The sequence below is a fragment of the Triticum aestivum genome, chromosome 1A, assembly GCF_018294505.1.
Source record: "Triticum aestivum cultivar Chinese Spring chromosome 1A, IWGSC CS RefSeq v2.1, whole genome shotgun sequence".
In the NCBI taxonomy this organism is placed as follows: domain Eukaryota; kingdom Viridiplantae; phylum Streptophyta; class Magnoliopsida; order Poales; family Poaceae; genus Triticum; species Triticum aestivum.
The window spans coordinates 8,618,322-8,642,826 of NC_057794.1; the positions used below are offsets into that span (position 1 = coordinate 8,618,322).

The window sequence follows — 24,505 nt, forward strand, 5'->3', positions numbered from 1 at the left end:
GACAGCGAGCAATCTTCCACTATAAAAATGAATCCGGTACAAGGTGGAAGCCAACTAGAAGGGGAGGCTCCAAATCCCCAATTTTAGCACTCAGATTTTGCGTGGATTTGTAGATCAAATGGGCTCACTTCTCTCCTAACCCTAGAGCTCCCACTAGAACAGAAAAATTCAACTCCCTATCTATTCCCGAGCTAGCTGAAGAAGCCTAAATAGTGAACCTTCCAAAGAGCCTCCTCAGCTTGGTAACAATGTCAAACAATCCCATCGTGGGCTGTTATGAAAGTTTCAATGGCCAAAAAAGCCCCCAAATGGTTAAGTAAGAGCTGCACATTACCACATAACCCCACCGTGGACTCAGATATGGAGCAGCGGCATCTCTTCTCCCATCTCTTGCCGCAGCAGGATCCCAAATTAAGAGCTAGCTAGCTAGCTAATTATAGTACTCCACAAGCAATGAGCTTTTGCCGCCTAGAGTCCAGGGGCAATGGCTTCTTGGTCCTCACGATGGCCAGCGCCGACGAGCACAACTACCTGACCGAGGAAGCCATCACGGAACTCGTCGAGGTGCTCAAGAAAGTCGGGAACAACGCGGAGGCGAAAGGCCTGGTGACCACCTGCGAGGCCGGCACGTTCTGCGCCGGCCTGGACTACGACCACCACGCGGAGTCGGAGGAGCAGGCCGAGCACCTGGCGGGACGCGTCGCCGAGGTGATCCGCCTGCTGCTCGAGCTTCCCGTGCCAACCGTGGCCGCCGTGCGCGGCAACGCGACGTCGCTGGGCCTCGCGCTGGCGCTCGCGCACGACCACTGCTTCGTATGGGACCACGCTGTGCTCGGCCTCCCTGAGGCGCGGCGCGGGCGCCGGCTGCCAGACTACGTGGCCACGCTCCTGCGTGACAAGCTGTCCTTCGCGCGGCTGCGGAAGCTGCTGATGCTCAGGTCGCAGACGTGCACCGGCAAGGAGCTCGCCGGAACGTGGTGGTCCACGCACGGCGCGGACGGCAACCGGCAGGTGGTGCTTGACAAAGCCGTCGACCTGCTGTACGATGTCCAGGTCGGGGACGGGGCCAATTTCGCCAAGACGAGGCAGATGCTGTGCGGGGAGACCTGCGCCGCTGTGGGCATCACCATCACCATGGAGAAGCACAAACCGCAGCCGACTCCTGCAGAGCTAGACAGGTTCGTACGTTCTTCTGATACATACCACACGCTTAGCCATGCTCAAACAAGTTTGCCAGTTACAATTAAGGTTTTCTAGTATCTGTTTTGCTAAAGTGCATCTAGATATGCCCTAAGTATTGCACATCAAAGTCCTATGTCATTGTTTTTATGTGGAAATTCATGCAAACATTTTTTTAATCTTTTTTCCTTTTCTTACTAATTTGATTGAGTCACTTTCATGTGCAATAATTTGCTTCTAGTATATTTCAAACAAAACAACAAATTATATGTGTATACTGCCCAAATTAGTGCACCATAATTTGGCGGATACGTTTTGTCATGCCGATAATCCATCCCTAGAAAATGTCCTAATTTTCCATCTTGTTCATGATTGCAGTCATAAAGCAGCGGGGCCATCTCAGACATCTGTTATGACAGAAAAGACCCCTAAATGGTAATGGTGAACACACCTTTTCCTTCTTATAACCACGGTGATCAGTAATGCATACTCCTTTTGTTAAAAAAAGTTAAACCCTCGACTAGGACGTGAATACTTTTAAGATAACTTCATTTTTTTCTCTCCTAATGAAATCGGCAGAGCTCCTGCCTTGTGTGTAAAAAAAAAGAGATTACTTCTTCATAGTTGCAGGAGCTAGTACATGCTTCAGAAAGAAAAGCAAAAATGCCTAACTGACAGTCAGTTCTCAGTTTAGCCACCATACTTCTACATAGTTTTTCGAATCTATGTGCGGCCACTTCTGTTATTTCATCATCACTTTTGAGTGGTTTTCAAATACTCCTATATAACATAGCACCTGCGCGAAAGTTTCTTATCTTTTTGTCCCCCTTCTCCATATTTTTGCCCGCGTGTTACCTTATTAGGACATTCCTTCTTTTAGACATTTTGATGCATTCAATTCATCTGTACCTGTCGTGCTTTGTCACACCTGAAACATTTGAACAAAAAGGAAGGAAATATATTTTTCCTCTGTCGGAGAATTTATTGGACTGGTTTTTGAGATATACACATTGTAGTTACCAAAGCAATAAATATTCCATCCGAAAGATGTAATCAAATCTCTATCTCTTTTTCGTGTCAAGCAGGCACAATCATGACCCGTTCGTGGATATGTACAAGGATGGATCGTGAAATGAGTACATGAACAGGAAAGAAGTGATGACCATGCATGTAAATTTGCATTCACATATTGTGGGGTAACCTGCTCCCGAGCTTTGATCTATTTAAGCATGCATGGACTGTAATAATTGGGAAGTTTTCTATCAAATTATCGCACTTTCATATGAATCAGGACTTTGCTTTAACATCCATTAGATATTGTGAAATTTCATGGAACATTACATATCTGCAAAGTTTTCTATCACTACTACATAATGGGGCTAAGAAGACACATCTACCGTACGCCCTGGACCGAACTATGTGTGATACACAGGCAGTTCAAGGAAAAAAACACGTGATGTTGTAATATCACACAGTTCAAAAATGCAATCGTGTGCGATGTTGTGCAAATATTTTTGAGAAACATGTTTGTGCGATGTAGCTTATCATTGCACATGATTCTAAAAAACACAAGCATATGTGATGCTTTGCACACGGTTATGACAAAAAAAATGTGTGCAATGTAGATTATTACTGCACACTCTTTCAAAAATGCAACCGTACTTCATGTCTTGCTCATGCTTTTTATTAAAAAAAACATGTGTGCAATGTAACCTATCATTGCACACAGTTTATACGATGAAACCGTGTGTGATGACTTGCACAGTTTTTTTTTAAGTGTGTCGATATAGCCTGCCACCGCACACATTTTTAAAAACGCAACCATGTGTGACGCCTTACATAACACTTTTTCCAAGAAATTTTGTTTTTGCGATAAGTTTGAATCTACAGCGAGGCGAACAAGGGTGCCAATGCATGGCAAGCCACCAACATGAAGGGTGGCGCACATCCTCCTGACAAGGAAGCATAGGCTGCAGGGCCGGGCCCATAGTGGTGCAAAAAGTGCGGCCCGCAGGAAACGGGGTCGGGGATCGGTCTCCTCCTCCTCTTCCAGTCCTCCTACTCGTCTCGATCGCTATAGCCTGCAGGAAAGGACCTTTGATCCAAGGTGTTCACTTCGCCTGTGTTGGAGTCTGATCCCTCGGTCCTTGGATCGAAGATCGATCCAAGGTGTTCTGGAGTCTGATCCCTCGGTCGAAGGTGTTCTATCCTGGAGTCTGATCCCTCGCCCCTCGGTCCCTGGATCGATCGGATCACAGGGCGACTGGCTGCTGCAGGTGAATACAAGGACCTCCACTCCTCCAGACTCATAAACACATCCCCTACATGTAGATTGAGCTCCGCCGTCGTAGATCAGGGATATGGAAGTTAGATTTGATATAGCTTTTGTTGCCTCAAGTATTTCTGATGGTAAATTTCAAATATCTCCCCAGAATATATCAGAAAATATCCCATGTTTTCTTTAATTACTAGCATACCCGCATATAGTTTGTATGTGATACTTCCAAGTGCTATACCATTGTAACAAGTATAAAGACAGTTACTCTTTTTTCCTAGACATAGTTGTATACATCATATTATATTATGGTTTATATATAGGCTCATGAGCCTAGCAGTTTGCTTTTTATTTTATTATTATTCAAATGTAAAAGACATAAATATGATTTAGCCTCTAAATATTAGTCTCTTACATATTTCTAGTGCTATACTACATCCAAATATTGCAATGCCTTTTCTTGGACAGTGCACATGTTAGCTCAAACTTGAATGTGTTAACTAGTTGTATGCCTCTTTGAGCCAATATATTCAAATTGTACTTCTTATATAGGTATTAACTTCGGTTTCTACTCATAAAGAATACTAAAAGAATGAGGATGTTCAAATAAATAGCAACCATGAGTTGGATAGGTATGACTTTTTTATATTTTCAATTGTTATGTAAGACATTATATTATATACATTACAATTTTTTTTTGCGAGATATATATATACTATAATTTCTTGTTAGTTCATTTTTTAAGATAGGGTCCCATTTTTTAGTTTCGCACAGGGCCCTGGATTTTGTCGGCCCGGCCCTGATAGGCTGCCCCCCCTCCCCCCCACACACACCTCTCACCGACTAGATCTAGACGCCCGGAGCTCTCACAATAATGTCATCGCTGCAGCCTGAAACTAAACCACGGGCACCACCGCCACCGAGCTTCCTAGGCGGAGGAGAGACGAGTCGGCGAGTCGGCACCATGGATGTGTGCGCCCCGAGCGAGGAACGACCCGCCGCTACCGTCCGCGGCACAGGCTTAGCCCAGCTACATTATCCCACGGAGGCAAGCGGGCTGGGGGAGAGGGAGGGGCCGGGCTGGCCAGCGGCAAGTGTCCCCTCATTCGTCTGGGAGCGACACGGGGCCAGGTTCAGTTTTACTACGATTATGTCCGCGAAGAGAGAATGTTTATTCTAACAATGATGTTATATATTCATATAAATTAGACTTTCAATTCAAAGATATAGAAGATCTAAAATAAAAAATCATAATAAATTAAAAACATGGCAGAATGAAAGCATAGTGCGGTTAATGGACCATGGAATCTCTCATGAAAGCATGCACGGAATGGGGGCGCCAAAGTAATCAATGGCTTAAGTTATGCAGGGGTGCAGCCCAATTTCCAAATTGCGAGGCAATCGTGCGGCCCACAAATTAAGTGCGCAACATATGCTGATATAATGTTTGGTGGGTACATTCTCCTCATCTCATGGAGAAACTTTCAACAGTTGAACTGTTTCGATAAACCTTTATCAATATATAACTGAGAAGTACAAGAAGATAATGCAAGGGGACTATAAGTGTTTAAATATTATCTTGTTTTTTGAGTTGAAAGATAGTGAAGAGAAAGGAAAAAATAAGCGCGTTGTAGATTAAAAGTTGCACGGACTCCAGAAAATTTTGTGAGAGTATAAGATGGATCATGTATTAACAAAATAACATTTTTTTAACCTACTATTATAAATGTTGGCTATTGGATTGAATATAGCAACATCATGTAGCCAGCCGCTAGCTATATGGGCCCTTGTGCTTTTATTAGTATATGTAGCACTTGCTAATTCACTAATTAGAAGTAATTGGCAAATACAGCTGTGCTACGATGGTTGCCAGGCTGACCTTGGAGTCTCGGTCTTTGCGATGCGGTAGGTAGGCAAAAAAGGTGACTTGGAGCTCGATTTATAACAAGTCAAACTCAAGTTGCATCTAGTTTAGAATAGATGCTTGTATTTGAGAAAAAGGGTTTTCCCCCGCTTTAGATTATAAAGCAACATCCAACCGATACAACCAGCTACAACAGCTTTTAAGATACAACCATCTACTCTAGAATAGACGCTTGTTAGATGTGGGGACGCAATCAGCTACAGTAGCTTTTAAGATCAAAGGAATGCGAACAAAGGGAAGAGCATAGGTACCTTCCGATTCGTGAAGGGTCCAACCACCTAACCATTTCCATGGCGGAGACGGCCATCACGGCCGTGCTCTCAAAACTTGGAGAGTTCGCGACCAAGGAGGCCGCGCTACTGCTTAAGGTGGGCGACGACATCATGCTGCTGCGCGACCGGCTCGAGTGGCTCCAGGCCTTCATCCGCGACGCCGATCGAAAACGCCGGGTCGGCGCCGACGAGTTGACCCGCGTGTGGGTGCGCCAGACGCGCGACGTCGCCTTCGAAGCCGAGGACGCGCTCGACGACTTCTTCCACAAGGTTCATCCGCCGCTCCTCCCTCACCTGCTTACTGCTTAAGCGCTTATGCATGCTAATAATTGGCGCTGGGTTCCCATTTAGATTGCATATTGTCCGTCTTTATGCCAAATTTCTTGCCTTAATTAATGATTAAACAAGAATAACTGATAAGTATGCCAAATTTCTCTTTCTCTATTGGACACTAGAGATTAAATGGTCAATGCTTCACCTCGGAATGAGACTTCTGAAAATTTTCAGAACTTACAAAAAAAGGCGATGAACATGGATATTAGTTGATTAGATATAGCTTTGCAGTCGACACCTAAGCTCAGTAATAGTACAAAGTTGACTCCATTTTGTTAATTTGAGCGCAGACATCACATACTTGAACTCTTGAATCTCGAAGCAACCAATCCCACTCCGTCTTCCCCACCAGGCCATCGCCAATTTGTGCCGCGGCGCCGCCCACCGCCGTACTCTCCTTCCCGGCGGTGCCAGATAGCTCGGGCAAATTTGTACGGTCTCTGCTGCTTCTGCTCCTTATCTTGGCTGCTCCCGTCAGCGGGGCTCGCAGCGGCGGCGGCATGCCACACAAACTACCTTGTCGTACTTCTTGCCTTAGTGAGGAACCTCACTGCGAGAGCAGGGTGTCACCCAGCTGGCTTGGTTCGCTCAGAGCGAGTAAGCCCACCCAGTGGTGAAGCCACGTTATGCCTGTGTAGTTATTTGACTACCATAGTTTTAAATAACCGGCTATAGCCTCGTTATAGCTCCTCTATAGCTGTTTGAGGATGTTGCTGCTAAATGATTTCATGTACAATTTGCCGCTATAGCCCAGCTATAGTTGTTTTTAAGGGTTGCCGCTAAATGCCATAGCCCGCTATTTAAAACATTGTTGACTACATAGGAATTTCGTAACAAATTGACACAGACCTAGGTACAACATGCCTCTGAACAAAAAACTGTTGGAATTTGACTACAGGCCCATGTATCATCTGATTCGTGTAACAATGGGCTAGAATCTTCTAAAAAAACAATGGACTAGGTCATACAGGAATAGAAAGTCCTACATATCTTCCCTGATGTAATGCATCGCAGAAATCCCTTGATTTTCTCCTTCTTGCCTTCTCTGTCATCGGCTCCAAAGCCAGAATGAGGCCATCTGCCCTTCCCCTTCTATTCGTAAGTTCTGTCTTTTGTATTGCTATGTTTTTTTCTCTTCCTATCATTGTCTCATACTGAAATTTATTCCAATATGTTATGCATATATGTATCAAAATATGCATGATCACAAAAGATTGCTGCCATAAATATTTATATAAGTAATGAAGTATTGTGTTTTCATTGGCTCATAATGTAACATCAACGGGATAATAAAGGGATACAAACTTATCTAAGAAAAACTTTTTTTGCGGGTACAAAGAAAATTAATTAGAAAAAATTGACATCACAACGTTTTGATCCTGACATCGCCACTGAGCCCACCCGGTTTTCAGTCCAGAGATGACCCGGGTGCTTAGAGAATACCTTTTATAAAAATATATCTTCAAGGGCTAGTTCCGGATGGTTTCTTTTTTTAGGAACCTCACTGCTGCTAGCATATCCAGCGCCGTGTGGTCTGCCGACCAGTCCTGCTGTTGCGATACGGCAACCATGGCGAGTAGACGGCACGTCGCAGCGGGCGCGAAGGCGCACGGTGCCGTCGGACGGAGGCGTGGGTGTGTGTGCACTCGAGTCTGGCGCGTAGGGCAGGGGCCATTGGCGAGTGTGCCGGTAGCTAGTGCGTGCATGAGTTTGTTCAGGGAGCTAAACTATCGGCGGATGTTTTTTTATTTTGAGACAACACTATCGGCGGACGTGCTGCATGTAGTCAGCGATTAGTACGTGTGTGGGCGTTGTGGGCCGAGTATTGTGGCTGGCTTGCGTGTATGCACCGGAGCTAGCTCAGTATAAAAAGCCCACTGTGTGTACTGGTTGTGGGTGACGGTATTGCCGAACCAAGTTTGAGCTCAAAAAAGAGAAACGTTGTTTGCGCGGCGAGGCGCCGTTTGTGCGCCGTGGCGTATGTCGCCAAAAAAAAAATATTCTCCTTTTCACCTTCATCCAAGCGAGTGCGAGAGAGGGAGCTATCCGGGTTTGTTCCAACAATCATCGCATCCTACGGACGCCGCGTTATGGTGTTACACCTCCCTGGGTGCTGCCTCTTGCCTCGTGGGGCTCACCCCGACCTCCCTCCTACGCCTCGCGCCACTGGAGGGGCTAAAACTCAGACACAAAGTTGGGGTAAACCAGGAACTGAGTGGTACAACTGGAGTAAATTGCATAATACTACCAAATTGAATTATGGTTTTCAAAGACCACTGCTTTTCGAAGCGTTCATAAAACATACCACAAAGTTAATTTTTGATTAAAAATCCACTAATGACTGAATGATTATGACAAAATTGGAGTGCCGTACGAAGGAGGTCTGTTCGGCCAACACCGAACGCCTGGCCAGAGAGGGGTTCCATCCTGCCGGTGAGGCCAGAGAGCACGGAGTAGCCGATGATGGTGGTGAAGCTGAGCGTGAAGGAGCCGCCGGCGAGGGAGAGCTCACTGAGGCGGCGAAGAAACACCATCAACAGGAGAGGCCATAGATAAAGGATCCCCACGCCAACAATTGGGGTCATGAGGCGGAAGATGGAGGCCACCTCGCCAAGAACACCATCGCTAGTGGCCACCGTTACCCGCTTGTGCTCCTGCAGCTTAGGGTATGCCCTCATCGGCATAAGCAAGGGCCGGTGCCTGGTGGTGGCATTGCACTAGCTCCGAACAGTGGCAAGTCGCTAGGGCTGCCCCAGCTTTGCAACCCGCCGCCACCGGCTCCACTACCTATCCTCCTCCCGACGTGCTCGCCCACTCCCCTAACGATGACCTCCAGAGCTTGCTCGCCGGCACACAACACGCCGTTGTCGCTGCAGCCATGGTGTCTTAACATCGTGCCTCCTTCTAGTCGCTGGCTTTGGGGATGACCAGCACTGGCCGGGATTTTGCAGGGACCCTATTGCTATTTGAAAATATTTGTAGGGACCGAACTATTCTTAAAAAAAATATTTGGAAGGACCCAATTTCTTTAAAAAAAATATTTGCCACCTGACATGTGGGCTCCTCCGTCTGTCATAACAGCCAACATAACGATCGAAGATAATGTTGTTGATTTTTATGTTACGTCATGAGTGGACCCGACATGTCATAATCATGCTTAAAATTAATCAACACAGTCATCACTTTAACATGGTTGTTTTTTTAATCAAAACCAACTTTGTTGTAAGTTTTAGGAACGTTTTAGAAAAATGGTAGTTTTTAAGAACCCTAGCCCGAATTGTGGTAGTTTTATGCTATTTAGTTGATAGAACCCGATAAGGAGCGTTGCGGCAGAAGAACAGTAATAGCTGAGAGCAAGATTGCAGTGGGGTTGATTTCTTTGAGATTTACGTCTCCACATGTCAATCGAATTACAATTCGATCTGCCAGTCAATCGATTTACAACTCGGCGTGTCAATCAGTTACGACCCCCCCCCCCCCCCCCCCCCCTCTTTTATGCATTGTCTCTAATCATTTTGAGGATAATCACCTATCGACAAGTTTTAGTGCTACATTCTCCTGTGAATCTTTTATAAACGTAGAACAACTGAACAGCAAACATACCTGGCATGTTGAATTGTTGATCCAACCATTATACCAGCAGCCGTGCAGCCTTCAACGCAACCAGCCATATATTTTTTCCTTCAGAAAAGAAGATAATAAACCAGCGGCCTCTTCATCGATCCATGGATGCACCTAGCCATTATATATCATTTGGTTTGGAGAACAATGCTAGTCAGCTTACATTAGAAAAACAAAAACTCAATACCATCTAATAAGACATGCTTCACGCCAATATCAAAAAGAGAAAGAAATGGCCTATCTAGTTGATAATTTTTGGCTACGAGGCTTGGACCATTCACCTTCGGAGTTCGATGTCAGCTCAAGTTAGAAGGCTAGATAAGGGTTCCTCGCAAAAAAAAAAAGGTTCCCACATGGAGAGAAGACAACAGCCACAGTCGCCGTCCACTAAAAACTACTACTTTGTCCCATAATGTAAGACGTTTTCGCAGTTCAATTTAAACTACAAAAACGTCCTATATTATGGGACGGAGGGAGTAGCTGGTCAATGGAAAAGTCGTTGGAATGGAAGATGCATCGCATTGCTTCTGATCATTGCCGCACACTATCTTCTTGATGATTGTTGTGCACACCATGATGGCGCTTAGCAGTCGCCGCCACCAGATGCACCGCTCAGATGCCATCTCTGCGAAGGGCGAGGAGCATTGTGCCTTGCGCAACCTCCCAATTGATCAGGCTAATGCCTGGTCCATCCTGTCAGATCCACATGATATAGTATGTCTTGTCGCCACCATGTCGCACAAGCGCGCGCCCACCACTGGATCCACCTCCCCGGCCACCTTGACCACCGCCGCTCGCAATAGGGGCTGGTGCCCACCGCGCCATGTGAGAGGGGTCACTCGCAAGAACTGCGTTGTCAGGTTGTCGCCGTCATGGTGAAGGCCAACGGTGACAGCAAAGGTGGAGGGGAGGATGGGGCGCCGATGCTAGGGTTTCCCTGATGTCGCGTGGGAGGAGGGTTACCAGGGGGTCGGGGTCCTATTTTGGAGAGAGAGAGAGATGGCTAGCGACACATACAAGCATGCATAATACCTATCACCACTACCAGAGTGGCTGCTAAGGGCAGGAAGGAGTAATGTTGGATTAGCTGAAAGGAATCTCGAGGTCGAGACTATGCAGAGATAAGGCACACATTTTCACAGCACTCACTCTACACCATGCATAACTAGGAGAGTCGCAACAGTTGTCAAACGACATCCCACCACCGGTGTCACGTCACTACACCAAGAGCCGTCGATGTCGCCAAAATGCAATGTTCCTGGAAGACAACCATTGTACGTCCTCTTGGCCTTGAAAACATCATCCTCAAATGAGCAGGCATCTGCACTATGTAAGGCGACGTTAACCTCGAATGACATCGAAGAACTGCAGTCAACCAGAAATCACTGCTAACATGAACATCCCTTAGAGGAGGTTGATTCCTACGTTTGGGTCAACAAGAGAACTTAGCTTGCACATGGTCAAAGTGCACTAAACAGAGCCCAGACACCCACATTGCAGACCCTTACATAGGGGAGAGCAATGGTTTCCACCCAAACCCAAAACCACCTTCATGAGTAGACTGCAACATGGTTGTAGATGCACTGACTATAACTCCAAAGGACTGGACCGATCAAAGCTTGGTCTAGATTATCCCTAGATATCTTAGTGGAGACTTCAGAATTATTCCTTGATGCAACCAAGTGTACGGTTGTCAGGGGGATGGAATGACAAATGGATTAGTGCCCAAAGCGCAATGGACCTTGGTCCCAACCTTTATCCATTTGTCAAGGCGCGAGGAGGAAAAAGAGGACGGTGGAGGATGCTCTTATGGAAGGAAGATGGGCTTATGATATTCGAGGCACTCTTTCAATGTATGCAATAAATGAATTGATGGACCTTTGGCACATGATTTCTTCGTGGAGACTCTCGATGACTAGAATTTATTCGACAAGTTATGCCTATTAGGTTTACTTCTTCGACACGGAGCATATGCCGATTAGGAAATCTTTGGAAAAATGATGCCCCTCTTAAGGAACAATTATTCACTTGGTTGGTGATGAAGAACCGCTGTTGGACGACAGATCGGCTGGTGAGGCAAGGGATGCAACATCGGCATGTTTGCACATTCTGCGACAAGGACCCAAATTAGATGATCATATCATGGTTCAATGTTCCTTTGCGAGGCACTTTTGGATCCTTTTCCTTCATGCTTTTGGACTTCACCACCTGACCCCATACGCAAACGTCACAATGCAAGATTGGTGGTGCTCGTCAGATAAGGGACTTTTTAAGACGACAGCTAGAGGGTTGGCAATAATCTTCATCCTGGGGCTTTGCGAATTATGGTTGGAACGCAACTTGAGAGCCTTCAATGGGAAATTCATGCTGGCCGAGAGGGTGGTGGTGTTGGCCAAGGAAGAGCTCAAGGTTTTGGAGAATGGCTAAGCAGAAAGAGGCATACATTGGGGAGGAGTGGGGTGTTTTTTTCTTTCAAATTTACCTCGTGGTGAAATAGGAGCCTGTTCTTGTTTTCACTACTGGCTTGTTCTTGAAAAAATACAATTGAGTGGTGCTGGTGCCTTGTCACCATATTCAGAACATGTTTAATTATTCCAAAAGAAATTAAGATATGGCATGCAGTTAACAACTCTACATTTAACAACTAGACATTGTCACGCAGCGGGAATTTGTATGAAATAAAAGCTGAATGAAACTCTAAGTTTATAGTTGGGACATGGGCAGCTGCACAAATTGTCAGGAACTATCTTCACAAATATGTTTCTTTTTGTGATTTCACAGAATGTGTAGGTCTTAATAAATTTTATACCCTGAAGTGTAAGTAAAAAACTGAACCTAGTTAAAGAGTGGAGTAAACCGTGCGAGGGGATGATCGTGAAGAAAAATGTGGAAGTTCTACGAAACATATAAAACTAACAACATATAAAATTAGAAGATAACGCACATATTGCGATGGGAACAAATTCTAAATTTGGTAGGCTGATAACATGGATAATTATGAGGATTTAGTATGATGATATGGCATGCTGATGACATAGCAAACATACATGTCTATTGATGTGGATGAGTTGCATGGATAGGAGAAAACGGTATAGGATGTGAGGATTAATTATGATGTGATGGCATGTTGATGCATGGACATGAAAAAATAGGCATACATAGTAAAAATGAACTGTGATGAAATTGCAATAATGTGATGATGTCGCAAACATGCATTACTTATTTGATGTGGATCGGTTACATGGATAGGAAAAATAGATAGTAGAGTGAAGTATAGAAAACGCGCCCGGGGGGGGGGGGGGGTAGTTAATTAATGAGGTAGCATATGTGCGTGTTGAGAGAAAATAGAAGTGGTGAAGATCAACTGTTTAGATGTATAGCATTCTAGAAACATTAAAATAGACGTGAGAGCTGAAATGTTGTAACCAGAATGGCTCGAGTCAACAGGAAGGCTGCTGGTGGAAGAAGGGCATTTTGATCCGAGATAGTACATAAATGGAATAACTTGTACTCCGTATGTTCCAATAGCATTCCCTCCACTCATTGCATACCCTCCCTAATAACAAATTTGCATGCACCTGCCCCGCTTAATAGTATGGCTAGCCTAGAATCAGATAGAGCATAGAACATCTACTCTACAAAATTCATAAAGTTCTTATGTAACCCATGCGATGTGAACGTCTGCGCACTGCATGTTGTGGCTCATGCCTGAAATTTCTGGTCAATTAAAGGTGGACCTAGCGAACCAGAATTATGGAGGTTGGAAGCTGGTGCTTAGATACATGACTAGCTGCAGGACCCAGATCACCGTTCGACATGGTCTGTCTGGTCAAATCAACAGAATCAAGACCAGACTAGATCAAATCTCAGAGAACCAAAAGGAATACAAGATCGACCATTCTCCATCAGGAATATGGACGTCTTCCACCACAGCCCTTGCACCGTGGTATGTCGCCCAAACTTACCCAAATAACTTACCTTTCTTAATCTGTTTACTCTATGTGAAATACAGAAATACCGAAGCAACTAGCCAACATAAGTGAGTTAGAACATAGTGAACCTTTGTACTTACTTAATGCTATTTCATTTATATTACCAAAACTCCTAAGGTACTTCCTCCTATATGAACACAAGGAATACTAAAATTAATGTCATTTTCTTTAGCAAACCCTAGCCACCAAAAACGAATCAACGAGAGGAGGGAGTAGGCGCCCCGAACTTCGGCATCATCGGGGTTCCCTCACCTCTGCCGGCTGCTCCGACAGTAGAGGGAAGGTAGGGAACCATGGGACCTTGGTCCCCGTGCATTCAGTAGTCTAGGTATCTTAGTTAGGTCTCTGGTTGTCAATGGCTTCAGCTCCGTCAGCAATGATAGCAGAAGTGAACAAATTTCCTCCATATCTCCCATCGAAACAGAGGTTTTCTTGGCTGTTGGTGTTGGTATAGGAGGCAGTGTGTGAGATATCTTGGGTCCTTCAGATCTAAGCGGTCACTTCGTGTGTCTTCATGTTGGTGTCTACCCGCAAAAAAATGTTGGTGTCAAGGTAATGGTCTCTCCTTCCCACACTCTAACAGTGGTGGTGCTATGGGTGAAAATGCATTATATTTATTTCATGTGGTCATTTTAATAATAATCATGTAGTCATCTTATTTTTTTATCTGCCTATAGATTTTGAAGTGAAACAACTACTTGCATCAATCGATGTAGAGGCTGGGTATGCCCTCCTTTCCACACAAAAAATGATATGGCAAGTCCACAAATTTGAATTCATTTATGCTTTATTTTCAATTGTACCAACAGGATCTTAATTATATCATGAAAGAAGTAGATAAAAATTATGTGAAAATGAACAAATCGAAAGGGAACTCCTCCAAGCTTGCCTACCATTGGCGGAATGTTTGGCTCATTACACAACTAAGATAAAAAAGAATCTTTTGTGATGTCTAAAAAACTCTTACCGACTAATTAATGAACATGCGTTTTGAAGAAAGGATGCTTATTAATCCATCCACATAGTATGAAGGAAATGTTTATTCTGTTCCAGTGGCATCCATATTTCTGCTCTATGTTCATGATTCGAACGGGTGCTCAAATTAAGCAACAAAAGTTGCACTATTCACACAAGAAATAAACTACTCCCAATGTACTATAACCACAACACTTATATTTGGATCGGAGGGAGTATCATTCATTACAGGATCACATGAAACTATAAAAAAACTATAATTCGCCAAGGTTAGCAAGTAGGATGAATAATTATGTGAGGAATACATTTCGTCATGCATTGAAAAAGAAAGGTGCACAATCTTGAAATCACACATATACAGTTTAAGCTGGTTTTTCAAAAATATTGAAATACCATTGTAGTTTATCTCATCTATGAACCACACTGTTTACAGGGATGGCCTAAAGAAAGTTGTGGGGCGTGAGCAAGATGCAAAGACTGTACGTGAACTGCTGCTTCATGAAGAGCATCGCGAGCAAATGTTCATCTCCATGTTAGGGGAGAGTGGTATTGGAAAAAGGACACTAACAATGCAAATCTACAAGGACTTGATGAGGAATTTTGAAGTTTTCGTGTGGTACAACATGCCACCGGATTCCAGCATGGAAGATCTCCTAGAAGAAGTATACAAGAGAGCATACAAACGCATCCACAAACATAATGAAACTCCTCAGGATAACGGCATCGATATTGTTGATAAGCTCTATGGTCTCCTCACTGATAAGAGCTACCTGGTAGTTCTCGGTGGCATTTCCTCCAAGACTATCCTGAATTGTGTGCGGGCAAGCTTGCCAGACAACAAAATAGGCAGTAGGGTGGTGCTCATACTGGAACCTGAATGTGAGGAAGTCGCGTGGCATGCTGCTACCTTGAACCAGGAAGGTTATGAGAGCAAGAGTATCCACAGGCTGAGCCATTTGGATGAAGATACAAGTGGAGAACTGTTCCGTTCGAGGGTCTTTGCCGAACAGGGAAAGCACAACAAGGACACCAAGGACAACAAGGGCAGCAAGTACACCAAGGACAACAAGAATACCAAGGAGAAGACATATGAAGAAGATGTGTTTGATGTAACACAAGGCCACCCTTTGGGTATAGTGGTTCTCGCTGGACTCTTACGATACAAGGAGAAGCCCGTTGAGTGGGATGCAGTGCTCCAGGAGCTCAGACCTGGAATGGAGGAGGCAGAAGATGGTCAAGACAACCCAATAACAGGGCTTTTGTTGTTGAAGGAGAACCCAGGTGAGTGGAAGACCTTTCAGCAGCAGATGACCACCGCAAGGGAAACAAAGCTGTCCAACAGAATGGTGATCGAGAGGATCTTGTCGGCGAGCTTTGATGACCTCCCTCAAGATCTCAAGTCATGCTTCCTCTACTTGGCCGCTTACCCCATGAATGTCTCCCTTTCTGCTGGTCATATCGTGCGGATGTGGACGGCTGAGGGCTTCATCAAGCCACGTAAGGGCAGGACTCTAGAGGAGTTGGGACACAGCTACCTCAAGGAGTTGGTCTCGAGATGCCTGGTTGAGTTGGAAAGCCAGAACGCACATGGTGGAATCAAGACGGTCACTGTTCACAGCCGCCTCGTAAGGTTCCTGCAATCAGAAGCTCGAGAGGCGAGCTTCATTGAGGTTAGTGACAGAAATGACATCCTTGCGCCAGCATCGGTGCGCCGCCTCTCAATTCAGGATGACAGCGGGACCTACACCACATTCAGCAATAAGTTCCCCAAGCTGCGGTCCTTCATATGCCGCGTTGCAGCAGGTAATAGCCAAAGCAGTGACAAGTCCGATCAGAGTAAGAAGGAACGACGTGAGTTCCCATGCGGGCCCAGGCTCGCCTGTGTAGTCTCCAGTCCCGTCACAGAGGAGGTAGCAGGAGGCAGCAACCTGAAGAGCCATGATCTCAAGTTTCTGTGCTGGTCCAAGTTCCTTCGCTTAATCTCTGTACAGGGTTTGAAACTCCAGGAGTTGCCCGATGAGATTGGTGACATGATTCACCTGCGGTACCTACGTGTTGAATGCCCTGGTCTGAAGAAGCTCCCTCGCAGCATTAGAAGGCTACTCAATCTGCAGACGCTCGACATAAGCAAGACCGCTGTCGTGGAGATTCACCCGCATTTCTGGAAGATCAAAACGCTCCGGCATGTGCTTGCAGAGAAGCTCACACTCCCAACATCACTTGTGAACGAACTGGCTGAGCTACAGACTCTGCACGGTGTGGTGGCCGGTGAAGGGAAATGGGACCAAGGAAGGTCTCCGCTGGACAAGATGGCCAAGCTTCAGTCACTGGAGCTGCACGGGTTCAACGCTGCTAACAATGGGTCTGCACTGGAGGGTGCTCTCACTAACATGCATCTCCTTGGGCACTTGAAGCTGGAAGGTGATGGTATCCCCTCATGCTTGTTTACCGGGCCTATCCTTCGATGCCTCCAGACTATGGAGCTAGATGGCGCTGCGAAATGGCCTGTGGTCAGATGGGATATTGTTCGCAAGGTCCGCCCCAACCTGGTTGGGCTCAAGCTTAAGAATAACAGCCAAGTGCCAAAGGAGTTGTTGGATGAAATGGAAGCACAGAAGCTGATGCTGCTTTCTTGATTTCTGAATGAGCAAACCCTCCTAGCATGTCCTGCCAATTGATTCTGAACCTCACTGCAAGTAAGGCACTCCTTTTACTCTTTGGCTGTCCAACAAACAGGGAATAAGAGTTGTGGCGAATCTGAATGGTGTTGATTTGGTGTTGACTTTTTACATACGTAACGAACAGTATGTATATTGTGTTCTTTTGAACTTTCTTGCTTCGAATTCTTAAATCAATTTGTTTGATGTAGATGAACTTTTTATTACGTAAAATAAAATAAAACAATGGACAAATTCCAAAGCTGGAGCCATAAAAAACAACCACTCTGATTTCTTACTCTACTTATTTCTGCTGTGGTAAAAACGGGGAATAAGAGTTGTGTCAAAACTGAATGATTAGCGCAGGAAGCCGCGGCTTGCTGATTTGTGTTCTGCTTTATACATTTCGGAACAGTATAGTTGCTGATTTATTTCTTGTTTGCTTTGTATTCTCATATCAGTTTGTTTGGCGTAGACAAACCGTTTATGTGAAATATAAAAGATAAAAAAACAATTACATTTGCATTCGGGAGGAGGGAATTTGATTATTTTCCCTGTACTAGTAAGCATGCACGTGCAATGCACGTCTTATTAGAGTTCAAAATGTGAATATGTTAAAGTATAAATTTTCAATCAACATATGCAATGATTCCTATACATTCAATAAACTCTGCGAGATTAAATCTCGATGAGATCTCCTGCAATGTACCGAGATTCAATACATCAGCAACATCCATCTCTATTTCCGCTCGGATAGAATAGATATACAATTCCAAAGACTCTTATAATGTAAGTGTGAAAAGAGACATGCTTGAATACTCTCTTATAGATTCTCCATTATAAGATGGCAGGGTTTCAAATGAATTCACAATTTAATATTTGTTCTTCAAGAAAAGCTTGAAAGCAACCGGAAAGTAGTGAGATAAAATAATAAGACCAAAAAATAGTTGCCCATAAATGTGAAGATAAAAAATAGTAGTATATTTTTCACAATATAAGACGGCTTATGGCAAAGCAGCAAGTTAGCTAGTCTTTTTTCTTTCATTTTGAGCTGGCATGAGCTAAATTCAGTCGCAAACAAAAACGACTTATGGCAAAGGAACAAGCAAGCCAGATTCCATCCTGGAACTGAGCAACAAATATATATCTTTCCTCGATAAAATGCCATATTTTTTATTTTTCTACAATTACCACTAAGTTTAAAGAAAAGATGATTTCAAGTTCTCACTACATTAGCCAGTAGACCATTAGCATTACCTCATGTTATCAATGGTAACATGCTACTGTAGCTCAGGTCACATTGTACAGACTACACAGCAAACCAACACCTACAGCGCACTGATTCAAATAATTTCATGTGCATCTTGTTCCACAGGCTTGCAATGAGACCTTCAAGCTTCTTCAGTGAGATTGCATTTCAGACGCAATCTGAATTTTGTTTGGTTTTCAGCACAGGAACCAGTTGCAGCACTGGAACCAGGACGGCACGCGTCCGGTCTTCCGGATGCGCTCTACCTATCACGCCACCCAGACTGCCCGCTGGTTCCGCCTCGACTCTCGCTTGCTTCCCCTCCAACTTGTGCCTCAATGTGGGCAGCCTCTTGGTGAAGCTGTTCTTCGCCCGCGCCTTCTAGGCCTGCACCTGAAATAAAATTTGCACAATTACAACCAGCTGAGATTTGTTTCAGTCTTATCTGGACAGTGCAACAAGTTCATGGATGCTGAGCTCTGCATTCATCTTGGCTTCGAATTTGGATTTCTGGCAATTCTCCCACTCTTGTATCATCACCTCCTTCCTTTGATATCTGATCCATCATGACCAAAACAACATAAGATTCAGAAGAAAATATGTGGAGATTTTGTTCGTGCCTTGATGCAAGTTTACACTTCTTGGACTCTGCCCATGCCGCAGCTCGAGCTTCGAACTCCTCCTTCACCTCGTCTTCTTTGCCGGCGCTCTTCTCCGGTTTTGGTACACATATGATCCTCCTTGCTAGACCAGGATGTGATGCTCATTTTGCCCAAGCGCGGTGATCTCCCGGAGCATCCTGACCTGCAGCTGCCTCTCCGACGCGGACGGCAAGTCCGGCATCAAGCAAAGCGGGCTGAGGGATGGCGTGTTGGCGCTGGCGCAGTTGTCGCCACCGCCGGAGCGCCCACATGGATATGGAGCTTCGTGTCGATTCGGTGGAAGTTTTCCTCTGCTGGAGATAGTCTACTTGGGAGGTTACATTCTGTGCGCCATCCTCCAATCAACAAGAGGGAATCATTTCAGTTCATAGATATTCAATGAACCAACAGATATAAATTCATGCAAAATAGAAAGGAACAACTCTCAATCCACCTTAAGTAATTCTACAGCTAGAGAAATGAGAACAGAACTTACCACTGTGAATTCAGAGAAGTTCAAACAATGCTTTGAAAATGGACCTTTTGTCCGGTTGCTAGAAAAACGACAACCAATTTTTTGCCCTTTGGGTGAGCATTTACCTTGATTACCCATAAATTTTTACTTGTTCAAGTCAGTCCCAAAACCAGTAGATTATCCAGTCTAAATCGGCCTGTTACCAATCAGCATACAAACGTTTGATGTTTATGGGACCACAACACCAAAGCAATCTTGATACGATTACTTGATGCTTGTGGCTAGCAGCAATGCTGTTCATGAACATTCACCTGCTCTAGCTACCATGATCTGTATTGAATTCACCTTAAAACACACATATGTGAAGCAATATATAGACAAGTTAACCTATATAATTGTTTTGCAGAACATCTACTACTAATCACTGCAAGAAATCTGTGAACAAGCACACTTCTGAATTCTTTGTGGGTTTATTTCTCTCCAAAATTTAAGATGCCTTGTGAACATTCCCATCACATAAAATTGAATGACTCACTTTTTTCTCTAAGCTCTCTGCATAGACAATCTGTCCACTGCCAATAGCAACTTATGTGCACAAAATAGCTCTTCCTGAACCTGCGAAAGCCACAATTAACATTAGCGATGCAAGCCAACTCACTCACAAATATCTACTATAAGGCTACTGAATATCACTCACATGAGTTTGTTTCTTCTGGACAATAACCAAGGTAGAAATAGTTTCACAAAATATCCATTGAATATCTTATGAAATAGAAGTCTTGAATCTCCTAAAATGAATATTTGTGCCACACCAATGAAATTGAAGTGAGATATAGTGCAGATTTATTTTACTGAAGAACGATCCGCAATAGCTTGAGATGAATTAATATGCACATTGACTTGCTCTAAGCGGCTGATGCATAACTCACGAGCTAAGCAGTTCATGCAAAGTAATTCGTTCCTAACCACAGAGCATCATGTGTCACGGCCGCCGGCATGGACCATCGTACCTGGCAACAGAGCAACTCCCAGGCGGAGTGCACGGACGCATGGAGGGGACTGGGGCGCCCGTTGCTGTTGCTGCGCGAAGGGATCAGGGAACGCCCGCGGCGGTTGTTGGCCAGCAAAGTGCGGCGAGCTAGCGATGCGGGCGCCTGCTGCCGTCTCGACTTTGTCTTCGTGGGGTGGAGTGGTGAGCGCCAGGAGGATGGCTGGTGGGCACCGAGAAGGGAGCGATGTGAGGGAGCACTGGGAGGGCGGCGGGTGAGGGGCGCCGAAGAGGCCCGCGGGTGAGATGCGGTGGTTGGGCGGCGGCATCTCGACCGAGGAAGTGAGAAGATGGGGGGACCTCCGGCAGGGGAAGTGGGGCGTGGAGGGCTGGTGGAGGCGATGCCGCATGGGGAGAAGGCATGGCATGGGCCTGGACGGCCGGAGGAGTGACGGCGATGACGCGTGTACAGGCTGCGTGCCTGCCTCCATGGGGACGCCAGCGGCAGGGATTTTTGGTAGGGGAGAAAGTGATGGAGGGATTAGCGGAGCGGAAGGGGAAGAAGCGATGGAGGGATTAGCGGAGCGGATCAATTAGTGGATCAGCGGACGGGGATGGCAGAGTTTTCGTCCGCCCTTTCAAATTGCTAAATGCACTTAGGCGAGAATTAGTAGGTATGTTGATGGTTAGATCTAAATAAATGGGTCTGATCGTGAGGCTCTAATTGCTCTGTGTTATTGCATGTACGCTTGACGGGGTATGTTTAGAAAAAATAATGTTTGCTTGTTTAATAGTAGTAGAGATTACTTGGCATTTGCACAATTTGACCCACATTAGTATATTTCATTGACTTATCATCTTCCCTATTCCTTACCTAAATAATTTCTCAAGTATATTACATTGACTTATCGCCTGCCCTATTCCTTACCAAAATCATTTCTTAAGTATTTCAGCTGAAATCATCCAAGCGAAAAGGCCAAAATACCCCTATGGCAAACTTGCAATTTCCCTCATCTCCGCTCTGCACCCGGCTCGATTGAACCATATCGATCATCCATGTTTGCCATAGGGAAAATGGTTCAATGAACAGGTAAAAAAGGGGCGCCAAGCCCTCCAAAACACTCATTGAAGAACAAAGCAGGGATATGACTGAAGAAAGTACTAGCATAAACAAAATTTGTAGTGAAGGTGAACACAGCAAAATACTTCCATGAACACCAAATTAAACTCATCAGCTACCAAGATCTGATATCCATAATTTGCATTACCAGAAACTACTTATTACCAAATATTGACATGAACAAAACTTGGCAGTACTATGAAAAAAATGTCACAAGCATAAACAAACATCAGTAACACAGCCATCGAAAAACAGTTGGAGTTGAGAAGCAACTGAAACTAAAAAAGATACTACTGATTAAGAACAAGTATTAACCTTGATGGCTCTGAACCGGTGGCAAACTTACCTGAAATATAGCTTCGTTTTGGTTGAAATGCTACTCCATGTGCCTCTCACTCAGGCCTTCGTTTCGAGTCAAATAATGTGCAACCGGATACTGAAAGATAAATGGCACCGGTACGCTTTGGAACGGCGAGGTCCTAGAGCAGCAGAGATGAAAGAAAAAGGAGGCGGAAGGACTTATTGACGGTGGAGTAGTGACGGGCAAACACGGCGACGCATTGTAGTGCCAGCGCTATGGCGAAAATCGCGCCGGTCTACGACGCGGGCGGTAGAGGCCACAGGCCACGATGCCAGCGCCAGCGGCGGTGGACGAGACCTTCGCGGCGGGGCTAAGTCGAGAGGCAGTGAGGCCGGGGAAAGCAGGCGCGGTGAGCCGCCGTCGGTCGAAAGGGACGGATCTGGCCGGAGGTAAGGAAATCTTCTGTCTTTCTTTTTTTTTTTGTTTAGGGAAAGGAGGTAAGGAAATCATCGGTCAGGTCGGAGAGACGCGGCGAAGTGCGACATAAGAGGGGAACTGGCGCCGAACGGCAAAAAGAAAAAAATACCGTGAAAAAAGTCGAAAAAGGAAAAAGCACAACCACTCTTTTTGGATGCGGATAAGTCCAGAACGTTCGAGATTTGACCATGGCAAATAAAATGTTTTTTTGTGGCAATTTATATTTGAGACAGATGGCAAGTTTAGTTAGTAAGCATGATAATTTCGCCCTTATTTTATTTTTTCCCTAGGAAATCGTCATGTTTATCAATTAAACATGACATCCTCATGTCAACTAAGTTACCATAAAAGCACTCGATTTGCCATGGATATGCTCGGGATTTATTATTTCCCTTTCTAGATTATATTACCTCCGTATCAAATATAAAAATGTAAGACATAAAAATATCTTATATATTGATATGAGGTAATACTAAATAATTTTTTTGAGCAAAATTTACTTTTTCTTTAGAAGAACACTGTGTTTTATTTCAATCAATAAGAGCATCTCTAATAGGTGATGTAAAATAGGACATAAAAATGGCTTGATGTAAAATATACATCACCAAAATCGGTGTTTTCTGGGCACAAGAAATGTCCAACTCCAACATCTGTCTTAAAATATACATCATATAGGGCACGAGCGCTCCAACAGCTGCACGAGCGCTTCAACTTCAGTACCAAGGCGGCAGCAGGTGTGGTCGTGCTTGACGACGGCGATGCGGTAGGGGGCCGGCGACGGCGGGAACGAAACCAATGGCCGACGGCGATGCGGTAGTGGATGGATCCGGCGGGTAGAGGGCTCCTGAGGATGGTTGTGCGGCTGAGGAGGTGGCGGGTCGGGGCGCGACGGCGGTGAGGTGCCGGTGACACTAGTAGAAAATAGGGCATCAATCCCGGTTTCAAAGGGCCTTTAGTCCTGGTTCTGCAACCGGGACTAAACAATCGGGACTAAAAAAGCCTTCACTTTTAGTTCCGGTCGTGTTACAAACCGGGACTAAAGGGGCTCCACGTCGCTGTTGTGGGGCGTCCAGGCAGGAGGACCTTTAGTCCCGGTTGGCCACACCAACCGGGACTAAAAGGCAGCCACGCGTCAACAGCTTCAGGCGCTGGGTTTTTGTAAAGGAGGGGTTTAGGGGTTTCATATTGTGTTTCTCCCTTTTCTTTTTGTGTTTATCATTCAATTCTTTTACATTTAGGGATTCATTTTTATTTAATGTTTTTTATTCAACTCGACGCTAGCTACTATCACTAGTAGAAAAAGGCCCATTTGTCCCGGTTCCAGAGACCCATTTGTCCCAGTTCTGAAACCGGGACTAAAGCCCAATGCCTTTAGTCCCGGTTCACTTACGAATCGGAACAGATGGGGCTCCACGTGGCCGCTGCGACTTGCCCAGGCAGTAGGGCCTTTAGTCCCGGTTGGTAACACCAACCGGGACCAAAAAGCATCCACGCGCCAGCAGTTCAGGGGTTGGGGTTTTTGTTTTTTGTTTTTTTAATGGGAGGGGGGTAGTTTGGGGGTTTTGGTGGTTTTGTAGGGTTAATGTAGGGGTTTCATATATTAATTGTGTTAGCTAGCTAATAGAGAAAAGTGTCCTCTTTTATCGACGTGCTTGGTCGACGCTACGTACTTTACATATAGAGAGAACTCGCGACACGCTAGCTAGTAAGCAAATGTAGAAAATTATTAAGTACACAAGATCATCATGAACATATATATACAGATAGAAGTGATCGACCTCCTCCTTCTCCGAGAGATTGATCGAACAACAAGTTTTCGTATATCTATCCGACGCTACTAGCTACATATATACAATATAAGATCTCTTACAATCCCTAACATCGAAAGTCAAGTTCCACATGGTATTCTTCGGATTTATTGATAACATGGTCAAGAAAGAATCCCCCGATTTCCTCTTGAATTGATTTTATGCGATCTTGTGGTAGGAGATCATCCTGCATTTGCCAGATCTAAATCGAAGAAGAG

General features: G+C 44.9%; 2 protein-coding genes across 3 annotated transcripts; both read left to right on the plus strand.

Annotated features, from left to right (window-relative positions):
* LOC123065320 (enoyl-CoA delta isomerase 2, peroxisomal) lies at positions 1–2,504 on the plus strand. 2 transcript variants are annotated; one of them, XM_044488668.1, is made up of 3 exons: positions 9–1,178; positions 1,558–1,614; positions 2,265–2,504. In XM_044488668.1, the coding sequence occupies exons 1-3, from the start codon at positions 454–456 to the stop codon at positions 2,308–2,310; spliced, it is 828 nt and encodes a 275-aa protein (XP_044344603.1). In that variant the 5' UTR covers positions 9–453; the 3' UTR covers positions 2,311–2,504. The 2 variants fall into 2 exon arrangements, with proteins under 2 accessions (XP_044344638.1, XP_044344603.1); XM_044488703.1 differs by lacking the exon at positions 2,265–2,504 and having other exon boundaries at positions 1–1,178; positions 1,558–1,618.
* A 3,066-nt stretch (positions 2,505–5,570) lies between these two features.
* LOC123185144 (putative disease resistance RPP13-like protein 3) lies at positions 5,571–17,426 on the plus strand. The gene is made up of 3 exons (XM_044597129.1): positions 5,571–5,920; positions 13,336–13,550; positions 15,005–17,426. Exons 1-3 carry the CDS (start codon positions 5,669–5,671, stop codon positions 17,205–17,207), a joined length of 2,670 nt encoding a protein of 889 aa, XP_044453064.1. The 5' UTR covers positions 5,571–5,668; the 3' UTR covers positions 17,208–17,426.
* Positions 17,427–24,505: the final 7,079 nt, after the last annotated feature.